The 18,099-nt window shown below is 50.3% G+C and overlaps 3 protein-coding genes across 3 annotated transcripts in view; 1 reads left to right on the top strand and 2 right to left on the bottom strand.

Moving 5' to 3' along the window:
- Positions 1–3,480: 3,480 nt before the first annotated feature.
- Positions 3,481–6,215, top strand: LOC102035882 (glycoprotein Ib platelet subunit alpha). The gene is given in 3 exon segments (XM_005427323.2): positions 3,481–3,516; positions 4,066–6,124; positions 6,127–6,215. Coding segments are annotated over 2 exon segments (2,145 nt in total). The 5' UTR covers positions 3,481–3,516; positions 4,066–4,068.
- A 2,705-nt stretch (positions 6,216–8,920) lies between these two features.
- On the bottom strand, positions 8,921–15,070 carry KLHL33 (kelch like family member 33). The gene is made up of 5 exons (XM_005427359.3): positions 14,926–15,070; positions 12,130–12,657; positions 10,942–11,875; positions 10,344–10,514; positions 8,921–9,773 (listed from the first exon to the last, which is right to left on the bottom strand). The coding sequence occupies exons 1-5, from the start codon at positions 15,068–15,070 to the stop codon at positions 9,197–9,199; spliced, it is 2,355 nt and encodes a 784-aa protein (XP_005427416.2). The 3' UTR covers positions 8,921–9,196.
- The window catches only part of NDUFA11 (NADH:ubiquinone oxidoreductase subunit A11), a 13,289-nt gene continuing 10,204 nt past the window's right edge, over positions 15,015–18,099 (bottom strand). The window contains exons 2-4 of the mRNA XM_005427322.2: positions 18,077–18,097; positions 16,085–16,207; positions 15,015–15,223 (exon numbers count right to left, since the gene is read on the bottom strand). Coding sequence (XP_005427379.2) covers positions 15,111–15,223; positions 16,085–16,207; positions 18,077–18,097 — 257 coding nt within the window. The 3' untranslated portion in view covers positions 15,015–15,110. The remainder of the gene's footprint in view (positions 15,224–16,084; positions 16,208–18,076; positions 18,098–18,099) is intronic.

Here is an 18,099-nt window from a genome sequence, read left to right as displayed (position 1 = left end):
CGGTGCACAAGCACTCGTCACCCAGGGAGATGCTAAGGGCACAAAGCACCTCACCCTGGGCAGAAGGCTTCAGGGATCTACACAGTCCACCAGGGGGCTTCAGCCAGACTCTTTTTTTCTGGTAGCGGCAGGCGGAGACACCATGGGTGACAGTGGAGAGGAGATACCCAGCAATGCCCTCCAGCCTACTACTGGCCTAGCAGCAGCTCCAGCTGAAATGATCACTAGAAGACACTCACAGCCCATACTGCATTTGTTGAACATTCCCCAGAGAAATCTATTCATTGCATCTGACACTCAAGCAACTTCAACATGAACCTGACTACAGCTTTACCTTACTCTCTTGCTGAAGAGAATAAAGAGCCACCAACAACTGCAGTGGAGCCAGTGTTTGTATCTCCAGACCCCACTGGAGAATACACTCTGCACTTGCTTTTTGCAGCGACATCACTGTTTCAGCAGTGGGCAAACAGATGTGAGCCAAGCAATATATAAAACAGAAAAAACAGGGGCAAGTCAGTTTTACTTATCAGCATGCTTCTGCTATCTTTCTGTTACTAAATGCCCCAACATTGTCAGGATAAATAAAACCCTCTAATACTGTCTTTTTAGTGTTAACAAGTAAGGCATTACTTTTTGGTCCAAAGGCGTGTGTATGGCCAACAAAATTCCAGCCTCCATACAGACATCGATGCAAAACTTTTTCATTATTTATACATTGTTAGCAAACAAAGAAATTATTGATAATTGATTCTAAATTACGTAACTCTTTTTCATAATTACTATTCTATCTTCTATTGGCCATTGAATTCTTGCTTCTTATGCTAATTAGTCCTTATTTTTAGTCTTTTTGGTATCTTTTTCCTCCAGCAGGGACTTTCCAACACATATACTGAGTCTTTGTTAGCTCTTTATCTTCTGGTTTCTGTGAAAAGGTCTTTATAGTCCATAATTTCTGCATTCTAGATGTCCAGCTTCAACAATATATCTCACTCTCCCCAGTTTTGTTCATTGAAGCTTATCTGAGTTACTTTAGCAAAATGTAAAAAGTTTCAGTAATTTTCCAAAGCTGCGTTCCCGTAAAAGGAGCATATGACAACTTTACTAAATGCTGGCTAAAAGTGATTTAAGACTAACACACTACCTATAACTTACATACTGGTTATGATTAATTTTTAAAAATAATTAGAAGATAATTAAAACCATTAATTTAAAAATTAGAGAAGTTATATAATTTCCAACATTTGGGTCTAGGAAAGGGAGCAGCCAAAGCACACAGGTGTATCTGACTGTAAAAATGAAAAGTAAAAAGAAGGAAAAAAGCCTGGGGAATCAGAGGTTCTAGTTAAAATGATACCTCCTGTCTCAATCCCCAAAGACTCTGTCCATGTTTTCTTTGTTTGGACGAGGGAGAATAAAGAGAGAAATAAGAGAATTTTAAAAAGAAAAATAAAATTAAAAGAGGGCAAGAATATTATTCAGAACAACTTATATTCCAAGCTTAGGTAACTCATATGTTGTAGGCAGACATAGATGCCATTGCAATTACTGTTGTAAATGTAGGTATCATTTCAGACTCAATTTCTTCTGCAGATACCATTATAGATTAAGATTCCGTAGTAGAGGGAAATGCATCTGCAGATGAGTACCCCAATGCAGTTACCATCACACATATCATTCATAACTTGCATCTAAGCTCTGTCTTCCAGCAACCAGGCATGTTGTGTGACCACCTGCACAGGCTGAACTCCCAAGGCAGAATGGTGGACACTCCTTTGAGAGCAAAGGCTGCAACTCCAACGCAGAGGTCTGCATCATCTACCCTGGCTACTGCCAGTTCCTCCATCCAGACAGAGCTGCCAAAAGGAGAGGCTTCAGTGCGGATCTCTCATTGCAGAAAGTGAATAGATCTTTCTCTAGGGCAGGAACAGGCAGTAAACTTACCTGCAAAAGGTGTGCCCAGGTGGAGGACCAGCTGTTGTTAAGAAAGGCAAGAGGCAGTGAGAGGGCTATATAGTATCAGGAAGGCTGAGAAGGAGTTCTTTCCCAGGAAGGAGAGAGTCTGCTGGTTCCAAGCACAGTTCGCAGTAGACCCACAGCCCAAAGCCTAACAGCAAGAGACTCCCCCAGTGGCACACATAGAAGGGAAGAGGACCAAGAGGACACACATAGAAGGGAAGAGGACCAAGAGAACACACAGAAGGGAGAAAGGCTGGTGTGGAAGGATGGAAACTTGGAACAGCAAGGACCTGCAGTAAGAACAGTCTTCCTCCAAAGCCACAGGTGCTCTTGTAGAACCTTTCCAGAAGACAGAGGTTCCCTTGCAGAACCTTTCACTGATCTGTAGAAAAGACTCAGCAGGAGAGGCACTGAAGATGAGTAAGGCAGCCTCATCTACTCCCCATATAACAACCAGTAAGGCAGCATAATCTGTTCCCCATATAACAATCAGCACAACTAAGAAGAGGGTAACAGTAGGAAGAGACTCTCTTCTGACAAGCATGAAGGCACTATTTACTGGCCTGCTGCATTCTCCAGATTATGCTGCTTACCATGGACTCCTAACAGAGATTTCACTGAGACACTACCATGCCTCGCACAGTCCACCATTACCTGCTGCAGCTGTTTCATGTGGGTGCCAGTGAGAAGCATCAAGGAGAATTACAGATCCCCAGGAGCAGCAGTAGCTGCTGACTCTGGAGCACAGGTAGTTTTTTCATCAACCTTCCCAGTCAAAGCAAAGGGGTTTGAAAGAGCCAGTCTAATCTGAGGAATCAACAAATGGTTACAGGACTGGTGCCACAACCAGGGGTTTGGCTGCTTAGACCATCAGACTTGCTTTGAACAACCTGGTCTACTGAGGGCAGATGCAGTCCATCTGTCAGAAAAGACAAAAAGCATCTTCACTCACTGGCTTGCCAAGCTAGAGAAGAGGGCTTTAAACTATAGCTGCTGAGAGAGAAGAGCTTCAGTCCATCCCACTCCTATCACAGACAGCAAGAGACATTCTGAGCCTCATGGCATCCTGGTCCAGATGGACCTGCCTGCATCCAGATGCAAGGGCTTCTCCAGCATCATAGACATGGAGTCATTTTGTTACCACCTCAGCCCCTTCTCAGAAGCTGTGGACAATGTTCCTGCCCCTTTCCTCTCCAGAAGCCAATGGAATTATTTTCTGCAAGCACTCCTGCAATTCATAAGGGGAAAACTGGCTTGAGCAGCAGAACAAGCAGGATCCAGTACAGACTGCAGGACCTTTTGCTGCTGGGGCAATGCCTGCTGATCCTCGACATTTTGCAAAGAGAGATGGTGATGTGGCAGTGCAGCCAAAACAAGGGCTTTGTGAAAGGACAGGAGATGGGTTTGGCTGCTCAGGAAACCACAGCTCCCCTCCCACAACTGCGGGTGCTGATAGAGGGATGGGCAGCTCCCCACTAGCACTGTCCCAGAGCACTGCCTGGTCTGTGGGCAGGAGGAGGCAGAGCAGCAGGAGAGCAAACACTGGAAGATCTGCAGGTGAGTCAGAGTGTTCACAGGGGCCTGGTTGCTCATGGAAGACATATCTGTGCACAGGAAGCTCTTTTCTCATGTTTCATGCTCCTACCCTCCAAATCTAACATAGGGCTTAGATGGTGTTGCATAAGAGCATATTCAGGGAGATTCTTCCAGCACATGATTTGTCTGGGTTGAGCTGGGTGTGGGTATACTGGGACACAAACACTGCAGAGGCATGGCTTTTACAGTGGTGAGGGCAGCAATGCTGCCCCAGTGGAGAAGGCATTGCTGTGAAGAGGCCTATCAGTCAGATTCTCCCCACTATGGAAGAGAACGAGGAGAGCAAAAGGGCCAAAATGTCATCTGCTGGCCTCCAAGGACAAGATGGCAGTAGGAGTGGGATTCATTTCTCCCTTCCACTATCCCAGGGAGGAGCTGCAGAGCTCAGAGGGTGCCGGAGGATCTGGCAGGGGATACCAGTTTTGCTGCAAGTGCTGCTTGTGTGGGAAGAAAAGCAATGTGTAGATGCATGCCTGCTTGCACCCACACCCCTTGGTTCTCCCGCTCCAGGTCATGGAGGTCCCTGCCCTGACCCTGGTTACTCTTCTGGCTCTGCTGCCCCCAGCCCAGCCCTGCTCCTCAGAGATGAACAAGGTCAAGGACCTCCTGGAGGTGAACTGCACAGGGCAGGCTCTCAGCGCAGTGCCCCCAGACCTGCCTGCAGACACAGGCATCCTGCTGCTCAGTGACAATCGCCTGGAGTCCCTCTCCACCACTGCCTTTCTGTCCCTCACCCAGCTTCAGGACATTGACCTGGCCAACAATGGGCTGGTGGCTCTGCACACGGGGGCCCTGCTGCTGTCCCTGAAGGAGCTGACCCTCTCCCACAATGCACTGGCAGCCCTACCTTTCCTGGAGGGCCTGCCTGCACTCACCCACCTGGCAGTGGCTCACAACAGCCTGGAGACACTGGCCCCAGGGGCTTTCCGCACAGTGCCACAGCTGCAGAACCTGGACTTGCGAGGGAACAAGATGCAGCAGCTGCCCCAGGAGGCCTTTGCAGGGCTGAAGGCACTCAAGGAGTTGGACCTCTCAGACAATCTCCTGAAGGAGCTACCCAAGGAGTTGCTGCAGGACCTGAAGAAGTTGGAGACCCTCTGGCTCTCGGGGAACCAGCTGCAGACCCTGCCAACTGACTTTTTCCCAAAGGGGCACTTCTTCATGTATGTTTTCCTCACTGAGAATCCCTGGCATTGCAACTGTGACCTGCACTACCTCCAGACCTGGATCCAGAAGAATGCTGACATTGTTTATCAGCCAGAGCGGGGTCTGGAGGAAACAAAGGTGGAGGTCGCACCTGAGAAGGTACTGTGCCACAGTCCTGCTGAGCATAGGCAAAAGCCCATCATTCACTTCAAGCTTAACTGCAGCATTGTGGAGGATGCGGATGAGGAAGGAGGGGATGAATATATTTATGAAGAAGAAACAAGAGAGAAAGCTACCATGACCACCTTCCCCCCACATCCATTCATCCCCAAAGGGCACACAACCATGCCCTGTGCTATTACCTCATCTTGCCTTCCTACCCTTACTAGCACAAGATCTCCCCTCACCAGACGTTCCCTCAGCACCTCTTGTACCTCCACCCTTTCCCCAAACCCTTTGCTTGTGGTGCTGACAAGCATCAGAGCTCCCAGCACCACCATTCCTGTACCAGCCAGTCTCACCATGACACCCACACAGACCCCCAGTACTGCCACCATTCTCATGGCTGCTACCACTATCACCCTGCACAGACCTGCCACCTTTGACAATGCCACTTCACTGCCAACAGCTATGAGCAGCAGCCCTTCTAGCACCAGCGGCCATCCCCAAACCACCCTTGCTGCCAACAGTATCTATGGCAGTCTCATGGCGTCCACTGGCACATTTCCCACCACTTCCACAGCAGTGCCTTCCACTGCCACGCTAGAGGCCTCCTCCATTGTCAGATCTCCGTGTCCAACTCTGATGTCAGCCAACACCATGCTTTCCATTCATGCCCCAACACTACCACCTCCCTTGGACACAACACACTTCACCCAACCTGCATGTTCCCCCCTACCTGCTCCTCCTCCCCTCTGCCCATGCTCCATCCCAGGACGGGCTGTACCTGTGCTGTGTTTGCAGGCAGGTGGGGAGGCTCTGCAGTGGGGGCAGTGGGTGCTGAGGAACTGCTGTCTGTTGCACTGGGTGCTCTACCTGGCTTCCTTGGCTCTGCTGGTCCTGACCATGCTGGCTCTAGCAAGTTGGCTGACATGGATGTGTCTGGTGGGACAACCCTCCTGGCACCAGTCCCTGCAGACCCAAGAGGTGCAGTATCCACTGCTGGAATGGAGGGAGTCAACAGGAAACTCTATGATGCATCTCAGCAGCTTCAAAGTCCCCCTCCAGCAACCTAAATTCTGTACAATCAAGGAAGTGGAATTGTGCCCTGAGGTTACCTACTGCACAATTAAAGATCTGGGGATACAGCGCAGTCCTCCTGCAAGTTACTCCTTCTGCACCACAAAGGAGTTGTGGGTTCACCACAGTCCTCTGCATGCATCAGTCAAGCCTTTCTCCAGGAAGCTGATGGTCACAGACCTTGCTTCCTGAGGACCCCATCTGCTTACAGCCTAGACAAGGGTGTTGAGACCATCGGTGATGTCAGAGTGAAATATGCAGGTAACACCATGTAAATGTGTTACACACATGTGTACACTCAGAGAAAGAGATTGAGAGTCATGGCTCTGTTTTATATGCTTTGTTTTACAAGGGAAAGATCTACTTGCCTAGGAGGAAGCCATCTAGCTCCCTCCTCTAGTATTCTCAAACACCCTGAAGTTTCCAGAGCTTGGGTATTTGGCAGAGGAAGATAATGTCCTAAACTGGTCAATGATAGTCGGGGGCTGCCACTGCCTGGTTTTGGGGTGATTGAGGGCAAGCAGAACTTATGTTGTGCTCTGTTGCAACTGCTTCTGCTCAAATTATGCACACAAAGATGCAATACACTTTCCACTCAGTGCCAGGTTCTTAATCACATAATAAATATTCTGTGCCTGAATTTAAAAGGGGTGCTGTGTCACAGACATTTCTTTTATGAAAAATCCTCTCTCAGCATTTTTCCTTCTGAAGCTGAGAAGTTCAGCAACAAGATGTAAACAATAGGTTATCTGCTGCTGTGGAATGCAACAGGTCCGCCTGGATTGGCCCAGCTTAGATGTTTATAGGTGATGGCCAATCCGAAGAGAGAACTCTCTCAGCCTTGGAGAGAGCAGCCTTGTTATCATTCTTTACTTTTCTTTCTTAGCTTAGCAAGCTTCTAGAACTCTCCTTTCCTTTTCTTTGTAGTATAGTTATAATGTAGTATATATATATCTTAAATAATAAATCAAGCCTTCTGATAATAGAGTCAACCTTCTCATCTCTTCCTTCACCCAAGAACCCTTGTGACAACCGTCACAGTGCTGGTTTGATTTCACTGGGCCTGCCACAAGTCCTGGTATTTGTAATAGTGAAGGCAGGGAAGAAAAGTCCATGGAATGCCAGAATCGTAGAATATCCTGAGTTGGCAGGGTCCCCTGAGGATCAAGTCCAATTCCTGGCCCTGCACAGACACCACAACAATCCCACTCTGTGCCTGAGAGCATTGTCTAAACGCTCCTGGAGCTCTGGCAGCCTTGGAGCTGTGACCATTCCCTGGGGAGCCTGTTCAGTGCCTGACCACCCTCTGGGGGAAGAACTTTTTCCTAATATTGTTTCAATGGGATGCCTCCATGAGGGGGGCACATGAGGGTCCTGCCCCAGGTCCCAGAGAGCAGAGACCAAGCTGGCCTCTGCCTCCCCTCAGGGGAGGTCTCCATCATGAGGTCTCCCCTCAATGTCCTCCAGACTGAATATGTCAAGTGCCCTCAATTGCTACTCATACCCTTCGCCTGTAGATCCTTCCCCATTTCTGTGGCCTCCTTTGGATACTCTTTAACAGCTTTAGATGCTTTGTGTATTCTGGCATTCAAAACTGCACACTTACACTCCTATTCCTGACTTTGGCCCCAAACCCTGTGGTACTGAATCACACAGGAAAAAGCATCACACTGGCAGGTAATAAGGAAAGTGCAAGTGTTGATGCTTCTGCATGACCCCTTATGGGATGGCCAGATGTGGAGGAGTCAGGTGGGAGGTTTTGAAGTGCAACAGGTATGACTTTCAAGGGATTATACTTGGACAAAGCACTCCAGAGCTGGCCAAACTTTGTGACCACCTGTCTAGATGTCATTCTAACATTTTGGGAGGTGTGAGAACAAGACAACAGCCACCATTGGTGGGGGTCGAATGGCTCACTCCAGAACTCATGCATAAATGCAGCAGCTGGATCCTATGAATCGTTTTTCCAGCCTGAAATGCAGTTCCAGTTCTAATTGCCCCAAATATATTGTCAAACTGCTGTGAGTCAGTGTGGCCTTCTGCTAGATTAACTGCTGGAGTGTCCACAGGTGGGAACATGTGCCTGTGCTTGGCCAGCATGAGTATGTATGCTGGTGAAGGTCAGGCGTGCAAGTGTATCCATGGACATATGCATATTACGTTTGCAAGGAGGCACTTGTCTGACTGTTGATCCTGTCCTCTAACCACACCATCCTCTCTATCCCTGTTTCCTGAGAAAACAATGAGGCAAGCAGCTCCAGTGCTGGCACAGCCTGAAGGCCCCAAAAGTGGGGCACAGACATCTGGGGAGCAGAGCTGTGGAAAAAAAATCTGTGTATCTTGGTGGACAGAAAGGTGAACAAGGTCCAGCAGTGCACCTGGCAGCAAAGGAACGGCAACAAAACTTGAACTGGGTTAACAGAGACAGGGCCAGCAGACCAAGTGAAGTGATCATCCCCTTCTCCTCAGAACTCTTTAGACTACAATTTTTTGTCTTCTACACATCTGAAGCCACCCAGTTCTCTCCCCACAGGCATTACCGGTATCCCAGTATTTCTCAGAATCCCATTACCTTTACCTCTCCTTGCAACTCCTCCCTGGAATTCTCCCACCTCTTCACACAACAAGCACTCCAGGTCACTCCAGGAATCCAAGACCTCTCAAAACCACCTAGGAACCCCAAAGCCCCCAGAACCCCCTATACTACCCCACCATCAACCCCCACAAATCCTGGCACCCCCAGGACTTTATTCCCTCAGGATCCCCTATGCACCCCAAGACCCCTCTCAGTCCTGAGACACACATATATGCACTGGTGCACAGTGAACGCAGGCACACAGAGTCCCAGTGCCCAGCATGACCCACCCAGGACACTCAGGTCACTGGTCTCCTGCTCTCCTGTTCCTTGTGAGAAGCACCTGGATGTCTAGGTTCTCCACCAGAAACAACAAGACCCAGACAGACAGTTCAGGAAGCACTTTTATTCAACCCAGGTGTGGGGGGAAATTGAGGGATTCCTAGCTCCCAGTGAAGGGCCCAGACAAGGGGATTGAATATTCCTGGAGGCAGAGGGCTTCATGTGGGGAAGCTTTATGTTCCACAGGTTCACAACAGTCTAGGTCGTGTACCCTGAGGGTGAAGGGTTGCTGGAAACCACAGAAGGTACCCACTCTGGGAGAGAGACCTGGACACTTTTGTCCCTTAGAGGTACCCATGGATGCTACCTGCATATCCCATGGGGTGCAAAGAGTATATCCTAAGCATTTTTGGGAGTTTCAGTTGATCTCAAGGGGTCCTTAAGGCAGCTGGGGGCACGCAAGGCAGAGGGTACAGTGAGAACACAGGCTTGTAGGTCAGTATAGGCATGGGGCAATGTGCCTCGGGTGATCCAGCGCCGGGTACCCGGTTGGTAGGCATGGATCAAGTGTGTGTCCTGGTAGGTCTCATGACTGTACCCTCCCAGTACAAGCAGCTCCCCTCCCAGCACAGCTGCACCCCCAACTACGTGTGCACGGGGAAGAGGGCTAAGGAGGACCCAGATGTTCTTCTTGGGGCTGTAGACCTCAAAGGTCAGCTGGTCCTTGTAGCCAGTCTGCCCAGCCCGCTGACACAGGCCCCCGGCCACATAGATCTGCCCACCTGCCTCCTCCATGACATGGCCAGCTCGGTGGCCATTCATGGGGGCCAGGAGTGTGACAGGTGCACCTGGGACATAGCGGAGCAAGGATGCCTGACACTGGTATGCTTCATCACACCCACCCGACACGTAGAGCTCACCATCCAGGGCACACGCCGCATGCCCACACAGAGCCATTGGCAGGGGCTGGCACCTCCTGGTCAGGGAGAGAGGGAGAGGTGAAGGACAGGTTAAGCAGGGCTGTCCTGCAGTGACTGATTACTTAGGGGTTCCCTGGTGAGCCATGGCTTCATTGACCACTCAGCAGGCAACACTTGCCAACACCCAATGAGCGCCAGTGGACAACATCAGCTGACAAAGAATGGACACCCCACAGATGGGGCCAACACTGTTCAACACCTTGTAGTCGCCACGCCATTGGTCAACCACAGTGGGCTCCATTAATGAGCAACATTGGCCATCACCCCATGAACATTATGCCTATGAGAGGAATCAAACTACTTTTCTCATTGGCAGATGGCCAACAAGATCTGCAATGTACACACTGCTGGCCAAAAACTCATTTGCCACCCACTAGGCAACACTGGCCAACACCCAGTCTCCAAGGGACATGGTTGTTCAACATCCAGTAGACCTCTCTCAAATACCACTGCAGGTCCATTCTCCACCGGAGACTTAGTGACACAAAGCACCCAGTGGGCACCATGGCCAAGACAAGGGGCTCTGAGAAAAAAGGAAAACTAGGCATTGGCTGGAGCAGCCTCACCTCCAGGTGTCATTGGCCAGGTCGTAGCACTCCACAGTATCTGTGCAGTAGAGCTCTCCTGAGCTGCCCCCCAGGGCATAGATGAAATTACCAAGTGCCACAGCAGCAAAGTAGCTCCGTCCACATGTCATACTGGCCAGACACTCCCAGGAATCATCCATAGGCTGGTACCTGGGTTTGAAAGGCAAAGGGGCAAGAGACTACCTGTTACCTACAACACCATGAGCTGATGTTGCCACTGCTGAGGGCAACAACCCACCTACAACTTGCCAGTCCTATAATGCCTTGAGACTTGGTCACATGGTCACCTTGCATGGGAATATCCCCTCCTTCTGGACAATATCAAACCCATAATGTCCTGGGGCATCTCCAGATAGAAGCCTCCCACTCCTACTCCCAAAAAGCCTGTAATACCCCAGAGTAGGAGGGCACCTCTGAGTCCTACACCCAACCCTTCCCAGAATGTCTTGGGGCCACTTGACCAGCTGCAATGCCACAATGTCTTGGATCCACGGGGCAGCTCTAACTCTAGCTCTAGCAATACGTCCCACAATGTCCAGGTGCCACATGCCAAGTCCAAGTCCTCTGTAGCTCTCACCTGTAGACACTGGCTAAGGTGTCATGGACCCCGTAGTAGTGCTTTCCACCCAGGATGTAGAGGCTGTTGCCCACCACAGTTACAGCATGACGGAAGCGTGGGCCATCAGGAAAGTGTCCCAGTGCCCTCCACTCAACCTGCTTCACCAGCCCCACAGCACTGAGGTAGCGGTCTGCAAACCAGAGGTGTCTGCTGGGCTTCCGGGCAGTCAGGTTGCCCTTTACTTTGTCTCCACCACAAACCACCAACACCTCTTGCAAGGAACGTACCCGGCATGGCAGCTGGGCCGTGGGGGTGAAACTTGCTATCATGAGCTCGCGAAGGATCTTTGGGTCAGCTACCCCTGCAGTCACAGATGGGACCTTCTTCAGCTCCAGGCTGGACATGAGGGCAAAGCGAACAGATGACAGGATCTCTTTGGCTATATCCTCCTGGCCATCTCCATTGGCCATAAGCCACCGAGATGCTGCTTCCAAGGCTTCCAGTTCATGGAGGACATTGAGACCATCAGAGCGGAGGAGGCGGATGAGAAGATGTGCAGGAAGATCCAGGAAGGCTGGTGTAACCACCACACAGGGAAAGGTGGCCAAGATGTAGTTCTCTGCTACATGGACCACCTCATCCAACCCATAGGCCACAGCAAAGGCCAGCACATCAGGGACAGTTTCTGGGGTCAGGCCATGGGTGAAAACATCCAGGCAGAGAGTGAGGAGCCCCCAGGCCTGGTAGCGCAGGGAGGTCTCAGCTGCCTCCAAGACCATGGGCCATGGCCCTGCTACAGCTCCTGTGTAGGCAAAGGAGAGGAGGAGACGCAGCTCGGCTGGCGACAGCCTCGTGACCAGCGGGTCGGCAGGGTCATGGGTGGCTTCTCGCATGGGGCAGGTGAAAAGGGCCCGGAAGAAGTCACAGGAGCAGCTCAGGGCCAGTCGCTGAACTAGGAGGAAGGAGGAATAATGGTGGGAAGCAGCAGGGAACCCTCTGCAGTGTGCAGCCCCTGGAACTCAGGTGTCCTGGTCCCATGCCCATTAAAGTCCCAGCTCTGCCAAAGGGAGCAGCCCTGCAGGCACCTCTAGAGCCTGATCCCCACCTGCAGCTGCAGTCTTATCATCCCCATCAGAGGACTTGGCTGTCCCAGAGCACCCTATCCCACTCCTCAACCCTTCATAGGGACTCCCACCTCCTGCCCACCTGGGATGACCTCATTCCCTGCCTGGAGCTGGAGGTCACAGCCCACACCATTGGCATGGAGCTGCTCCATGGCTCTTAGTGTTTCCCACTGCTCCTCCAGGGGCTTAGGACCGTCTTCCTGGTGGTCAATCTCCAGACGCAGGGCACAGGCAGACACCAGCCGGGGGGCACCCAGGGCCCGGGCAGCCTCCTCCACCTCTTTCACCTGGCCATGGGGCACAATTCCCCCATAGGCAAAGGTGAGCACAGCCCGCCAGCCACACAGTGTGGCCCCAGGTGGCAGGGGGATATGGGGGAGAGGATCTTGGCAGAGTTGTCTGGTCCTGCCCTCCAGGAAGCGGTGGAAGAAGGAGCTGATGGAGGCCAGGACCACAGCATGGGCCATGTCACCCTCTGGGCCCACAGTCACATCCACCAGCTGTCCTGTGGTGCGGAGATGGTCAGCCACAGCCAGGAAGTGTCCAGCATGAGCCCCATCCCGCAGGTTCCACTGGTCTGGGGCTGGCCCCTCTGCAACCCACATCTTGCCTGTGGAAACACATGGAACAGGGTGTCAGGGAGCTGTCTTACAGCTGGAGCCTCTGGCCCATGGCAGGTGTACTGGCTGGGGACAAGGGGTCTTGCTACTGGCACTGCCACATAGCAAAGCCACCGGATCCACCACCAAAGCCTCTACCCCACAGCCAGGGCCACCATGCTCTGCTACTGCTCCATTACTGACTTTGATGCTTCTTGGCAAAACTGCAGCTCCATAGGTGAGAACAACATCCCATTTCACTGCCCCATAGCTGAGCTTGATCTCACCTGCTTCATCTCTGAACCCTTAGCACGAAGCTACTGACCCACAGCCAATGCTGCTGCCCCACACAGCTCAGGCCACTGTCACCAGTCAGAGCTTCAGTCCTATAGCACACACAACTACACCCTTCCTCAGCCATTGCCCCATAGCTGAAACTACTGATGGTCCAACAAGCAACCAAGCTGCTGGCCCCCACTGCAGTGCCTGCCACTCCTGCTCGGTGCATGGTAGTGCCTGCTGTGCACTGCCCGTCGTGTGTCACACTGTCACACATTGCGATGCGTTATCCTGCAATGTTGTCTGCAATGTCACATGTCATGCTCCCCTGCACTGCATACTGTCAAGGTGCGCTGACTATCATGATATTACTGCCACCCCTTGCCCCCACTGTGTTGCTTGTCCTCGCTCAGGCCATGCACTGCAGCCCTGTGAAGCGCTTGCTGTATTCTGTGCCCCTGCATTACTGTGTGGCCTGTTAGGCTGTGCCATGCCCTTGTCCCCCTTACCGCCTGCTGCTGCTCTGCAGAACTTCTGTGACCCCCTAGGAATGTGTCCGGGTAATTATAGACTGGACAGAACACGTGGCCCCAGCCAGGAGCTGGGAGAGGCTCAGGCAGAGGGAGGTCCAAGGCCCCAGAGTCCCCAGGCTGGGACAGTGGTCACTGAATTCTCTGAGGACAGGCAGCAGGGCCAGCTGAAGCTGACAGGAGCTCTGTAAACCCCGTGTTACCCTGGGTAGGTACTGCTGGGGACCCCTGGCCCTTCAGGCCCCTCTATAAACCTTGATCTTCTCCAGAGCACAGGGTGAAGCAGAGCCCCCTCCCAAGCCTTCAGGTAGGAAACAGACAATTGCCTACTCCCCCACCCCCATTACGGGGTAGATAGGTCCACCACCACCTGCTGTGCTCCTGAGAGCTATGCTGTGCTACTGACTCCCAAAGAGCTGGGGGTCTCAGCTCCAGGAGGATACCAGCCCCTTGGCTCAGCCTCAAGTGCCCCCAGGAGCACCCCGCAAACACCCAGGACCCCAGCAGCCCACACAGAGCACATACCAGAGGAACACAGCCTGCCATGGCTGTGACTGTGTCACAGTATCACTGTCCCTCCCTCTGCTGTCCTCTGGTGCCCCAATCTCATCTTGTCCCCTCCCCTCGGACCCCATGCTCCCCTCTCCCATGCACCTGCATCTCCCATGTCCACATTCCCTGTCTCTGTAACTCATGCACCCATCCCCTAACGTCCCATCTCTGTACCACACTGTTCCCACATGTCCAGTTGAATTCTGTGTCCCCAAAAATGTTCTCACATCCTCTGCAAGTCCATTTTTCAGCACTTACCTATCCTGCTTGTGATTTCTTTTTTCTATCTAGTTAGAATTTCCCTATCTTGTTATTTTCCATCCTTCACTGCATACCTGAGCCTCCACTTTCTGTAGCCACTAAGTAGTGAAAAAGTGCTATCACATCAAATCTTGACCTTTTCTCCAGGCAAAATGATCCAGTTCTCACCTCTTTTTGTGCATTCTGTGCCTCCATGCTATCCATCTCTGTAGTGGGTTTGCAGGACACACTTGTTTGTTCATAGAAAAGTCAACCAGATATAGCTATAAGCAACCTGCTCCAGTTCTCAGCTGGCATTCAGGGGTCCCTTCCAGCCTCAGATATTCCTCACTTTCAACGCTGAAGCACTTAGCTCTAGACCTCCTGAATTGCTTTTCGAAGAAAGACTCCAGGCTCTCAAACACATCATGAGCAACCCGCGACTTCTTCCCTACCCCACCTTCCCTATCTTCAGCTCAGAGCCAAGCACTTCTTCAGAAGCTTTGGCTCCAGACCCTCACTGATGGGCTCAGTGCAGTGTAATTCCACATCTTGTCAAGAAGCCCCACAAGGCCCACTTAACTACAAGAACCTCACCGAAGCTACAGCATAGTGCTCACACTTGAGCATACAATACTGAGACATGGAGGCAAAGTAACATGTGCACAGAAATCGCACCCAGACCAGAACATGCTGCTTCCTCTTCAGCAGCTCCAGCTTTCTGCACCTCTGCCCAGATGCCAGGAAAAAGCCGCATGACACCACCATGTTGTGACAACTGCCGATTGGACCGAATCTTTATTACATGACGTCTTAAGTACATACAGCATTTGGAAGCCAGCTCACAGGGGAAAAGGTGACATTTACAGCTTGGGAGGTCCTGTCAGTCTCCAGCCCTCCTTGTTACCGATCTTCATGAGAGCTGCAGTGATTCCGAACCCCAGACATGCTGTGGTGCCAGTGAGGTAACTGTGAGCTGAAGAAAACACATCAAACCAGAAAAGACCCATTAAGGCGCAATTCCTTTGCAATAGATCTTGGTAGACTGCCATTTTTCATAAGTCCTTTGACCATCAGCAACATTGTTTGGCCAGAGGAATTGGAAAAGTGACCTTTTTATAAAATTGAGTTCTCATGCTTATGGCTTGCAATTTGAAATATCAATTTCAGTAGTCCACTGCCCCATCCCCTTAAGTGGCAATCTTAAATGGCTCATTTGAGTGACAAAAATAGCAATCACTGCTTTGAACTCTTACCAGCTCACAACCAGGACAAGTAAAGATTAATTATATTTCACCACAATTACAACTTTAAAAAAATCCCTCACTTCTTTAGGTTTGAGGATGAATGTCTAAAGAAAACAGAGTTGCGTCAGCATCTGCAGGAGCTGTTTAAGCCTTACAAAGGGCTACAAGAGCAACAGGAGCAGGACACAGTTTGTGCCTCAGACTATGCAACAAATTCACAAGGCAAATACTAGATTGTACTTGCTGTCTAAAACAAATCACACTTGTTGCCAAGAAAACATGAACTTCTACAACTATATTTTTCCTATCCTGCAATTTTAAGGTACAACTGGTAGCTCTAACTGGCAGTACTGAGTGAGTTCTCCTTTCATTCTGTATATCACTTCATGTCCCGTTTGGCATCCTCACCTCCTGCAGCCATATTTATTTTAGCAGGCCCACACAATACCAATGAAACTGGCATGAATAGAGGCTGAGATGAATCATTACCAAAGAAGCCTGACATCAACATTCTTTAACATTTTTCCCCAATTGAAAAGTCTCTAAAGCCAGCAAGGGCACATTTCAATGTAGCCATTGTCCACAGTTACCTCTCACTCCCAAGACAGCTCCTGATGCACAGCCGCCTATGAAATAGTTCAAAGGATCCTCTGGCTCTTCCCGGACTTGGGCACTGAGACAGGTACTTAAGCCAAACACAGCTCCCAGTGTAGCTGTAAAGAAGTAAAAAATAACAAAATCCTCAAGGACCAGAGAATTCACACTGAGCACGACTTCAATATTCACAGTGACTACAATGGCAAATGAAGATCCATTCCCCAGGGACATGCTATCCCAGCTGCTACAGTGAGACTCAGCATTCACTCAGTCCCACCCAGCTTCTCTGGGTTTCTCTCCCTGCACCGCTCTGAGCTGGAGCCTCAGAGCACCCCACACCCATTGCCACCAAAGAGCACCACATGCTGACAGGGTATCACCTAACAGCCCTTCCCGACAAGGCATGGGGCAACCCTGACAGCTGGGGGTACTGGAGGGGAGCAGTGGTGTCTGTGCAGCCACTTCCCCAGCTTCGCCTGGACTCTGCACTGTAACTCAGCCCTCAAGTCCCTGTGAAGCCACCTCACAGCACCAGGCAGAGCAACCCCAAGGGCTCTGCTCTTCCTGTACACTGCTAGGCCTGGCACTTTCCTCCTCTGCCTGCCTGGGGCTCACAATGATTACTGGATAGCAGGAAAATGAATTGAGTTTGTAAATTATTCTTGTTTGTAAACTGACTTTGAAATGAAAAATTTTGAATTGAACTAAGAAACTGCAAAGTAGAAGCACCCTGTCCACTGAATTACACACTTCGTCCCATCAGACCCTACAATGATATAATTGCAAACTTTGGCAAAGAGCTGTGTCAAGAAAAGCTGGGTTTGTATTTAATATAAAGTCTTGATCATGAAACATGAATCTGTCTACCAGGCAGCATCTGCAGATTTCAATTAATCTTTCTTGGGAACAACAAAAATATCCAGGTTAAAAATTTTCAATCCCTATATAAAACCAGTAGCTCCTGTTACAAACCTATGCAGAAAATGAATTATGCTGATGCCAAAATCAACTGAAAAGAGCACTGCAAAAACAAAACCCCCAGACCTAGGACTGCATTTCAACTTTCCTGCTCTCCCTGCTTTGAACCAAGGCATGTGTAGGCAAAATGCACAGCTTGAGGCCATGAGGTGCGGCTCCTGAACAGCATGCAGGACAAACCCTTCCTCAGGTATGAAACTGAAGACCCAATATGCCTGTTTAGGATTAAGGGATTTATTGAAATCACAGCTGATTACATGACCCAGTGCCTTCATAACGACCTCAGCTCATTAGAGGAGATGCCAGATCCTGGTTTAAGAGTCAAATTGCTCAAAACCGCAAACCTGGACTGACTGTGCCCCATCTCAGAGCACCAGCACTTGGAGAGAGGCAGAGGTGGAGCAAACCATTGAATTAAGACTGAAAAGCAAAAGTCTGCTAAGAGGAAAACTGCACTTGACAAGGGACAGAGTGAGCTTCAACCATGCAGCCCCTTCAGCTCCCTGCTCCTCTCTTCAGCATCCACTTTCTCTTCCAAAGACAATTCAAGACAACTGCATAGTTTCTCCTTATCTATAGAACATGACGGGGAAAACCCCACGTTTATTTTCCTTTTGCCACCAAAAATATTGCATTATTATTTAGCAAATGCACTTTATTAAATACAATGCCTCAATATATTAAGCAAAAACCTAAATTTGCTTATACTATGTTGTTGCCCACAAACTGAGTATTCTAGAAATACAAAAAATCACAATGTACCTTTTACTCTAGATTGCAAAAAATATGTTACCTCACCTGCAAATCAAGGATATGTCTTTCCATTTCACTGTTCTGTCTCTTGGCTAAACAATGACCCAAGCCCGGTGGAAGAGAGAACCACCGAAACCGTGCAGGGGCAGAGGCAAAGGCAAAAGTGAAGGCGCAGCCACACCGGGCACAGGCGAGGCTGGCGGCCCTGCGGAGTTCTATCCTACAGTTACACTGCCGAGGGGCCCGGCCCTTACCCATCGTGACACTGTCCGCCGCT

Source organism: Geospiza fortis, unplaced genomic scaffold, assembly GCF_000277835.1.
Source record: "Geospiza fortis unplaced genomic scaffold, GeoFor_1.0 scaffold254, whole genome shotgun sequence".
Taxonomy (NCBI): domain Eukaryota; kingdom Metazoa; phylum Chordata; class Aves; order Passeriformes; family Thraupidae; genus Geospiza; species Geospiza fortis.
The sequence above is the reverse complement of the archived record's forward strand: the minus strand, read 5'-3'. Positions and strand labels throughout refer to the sequence as shown.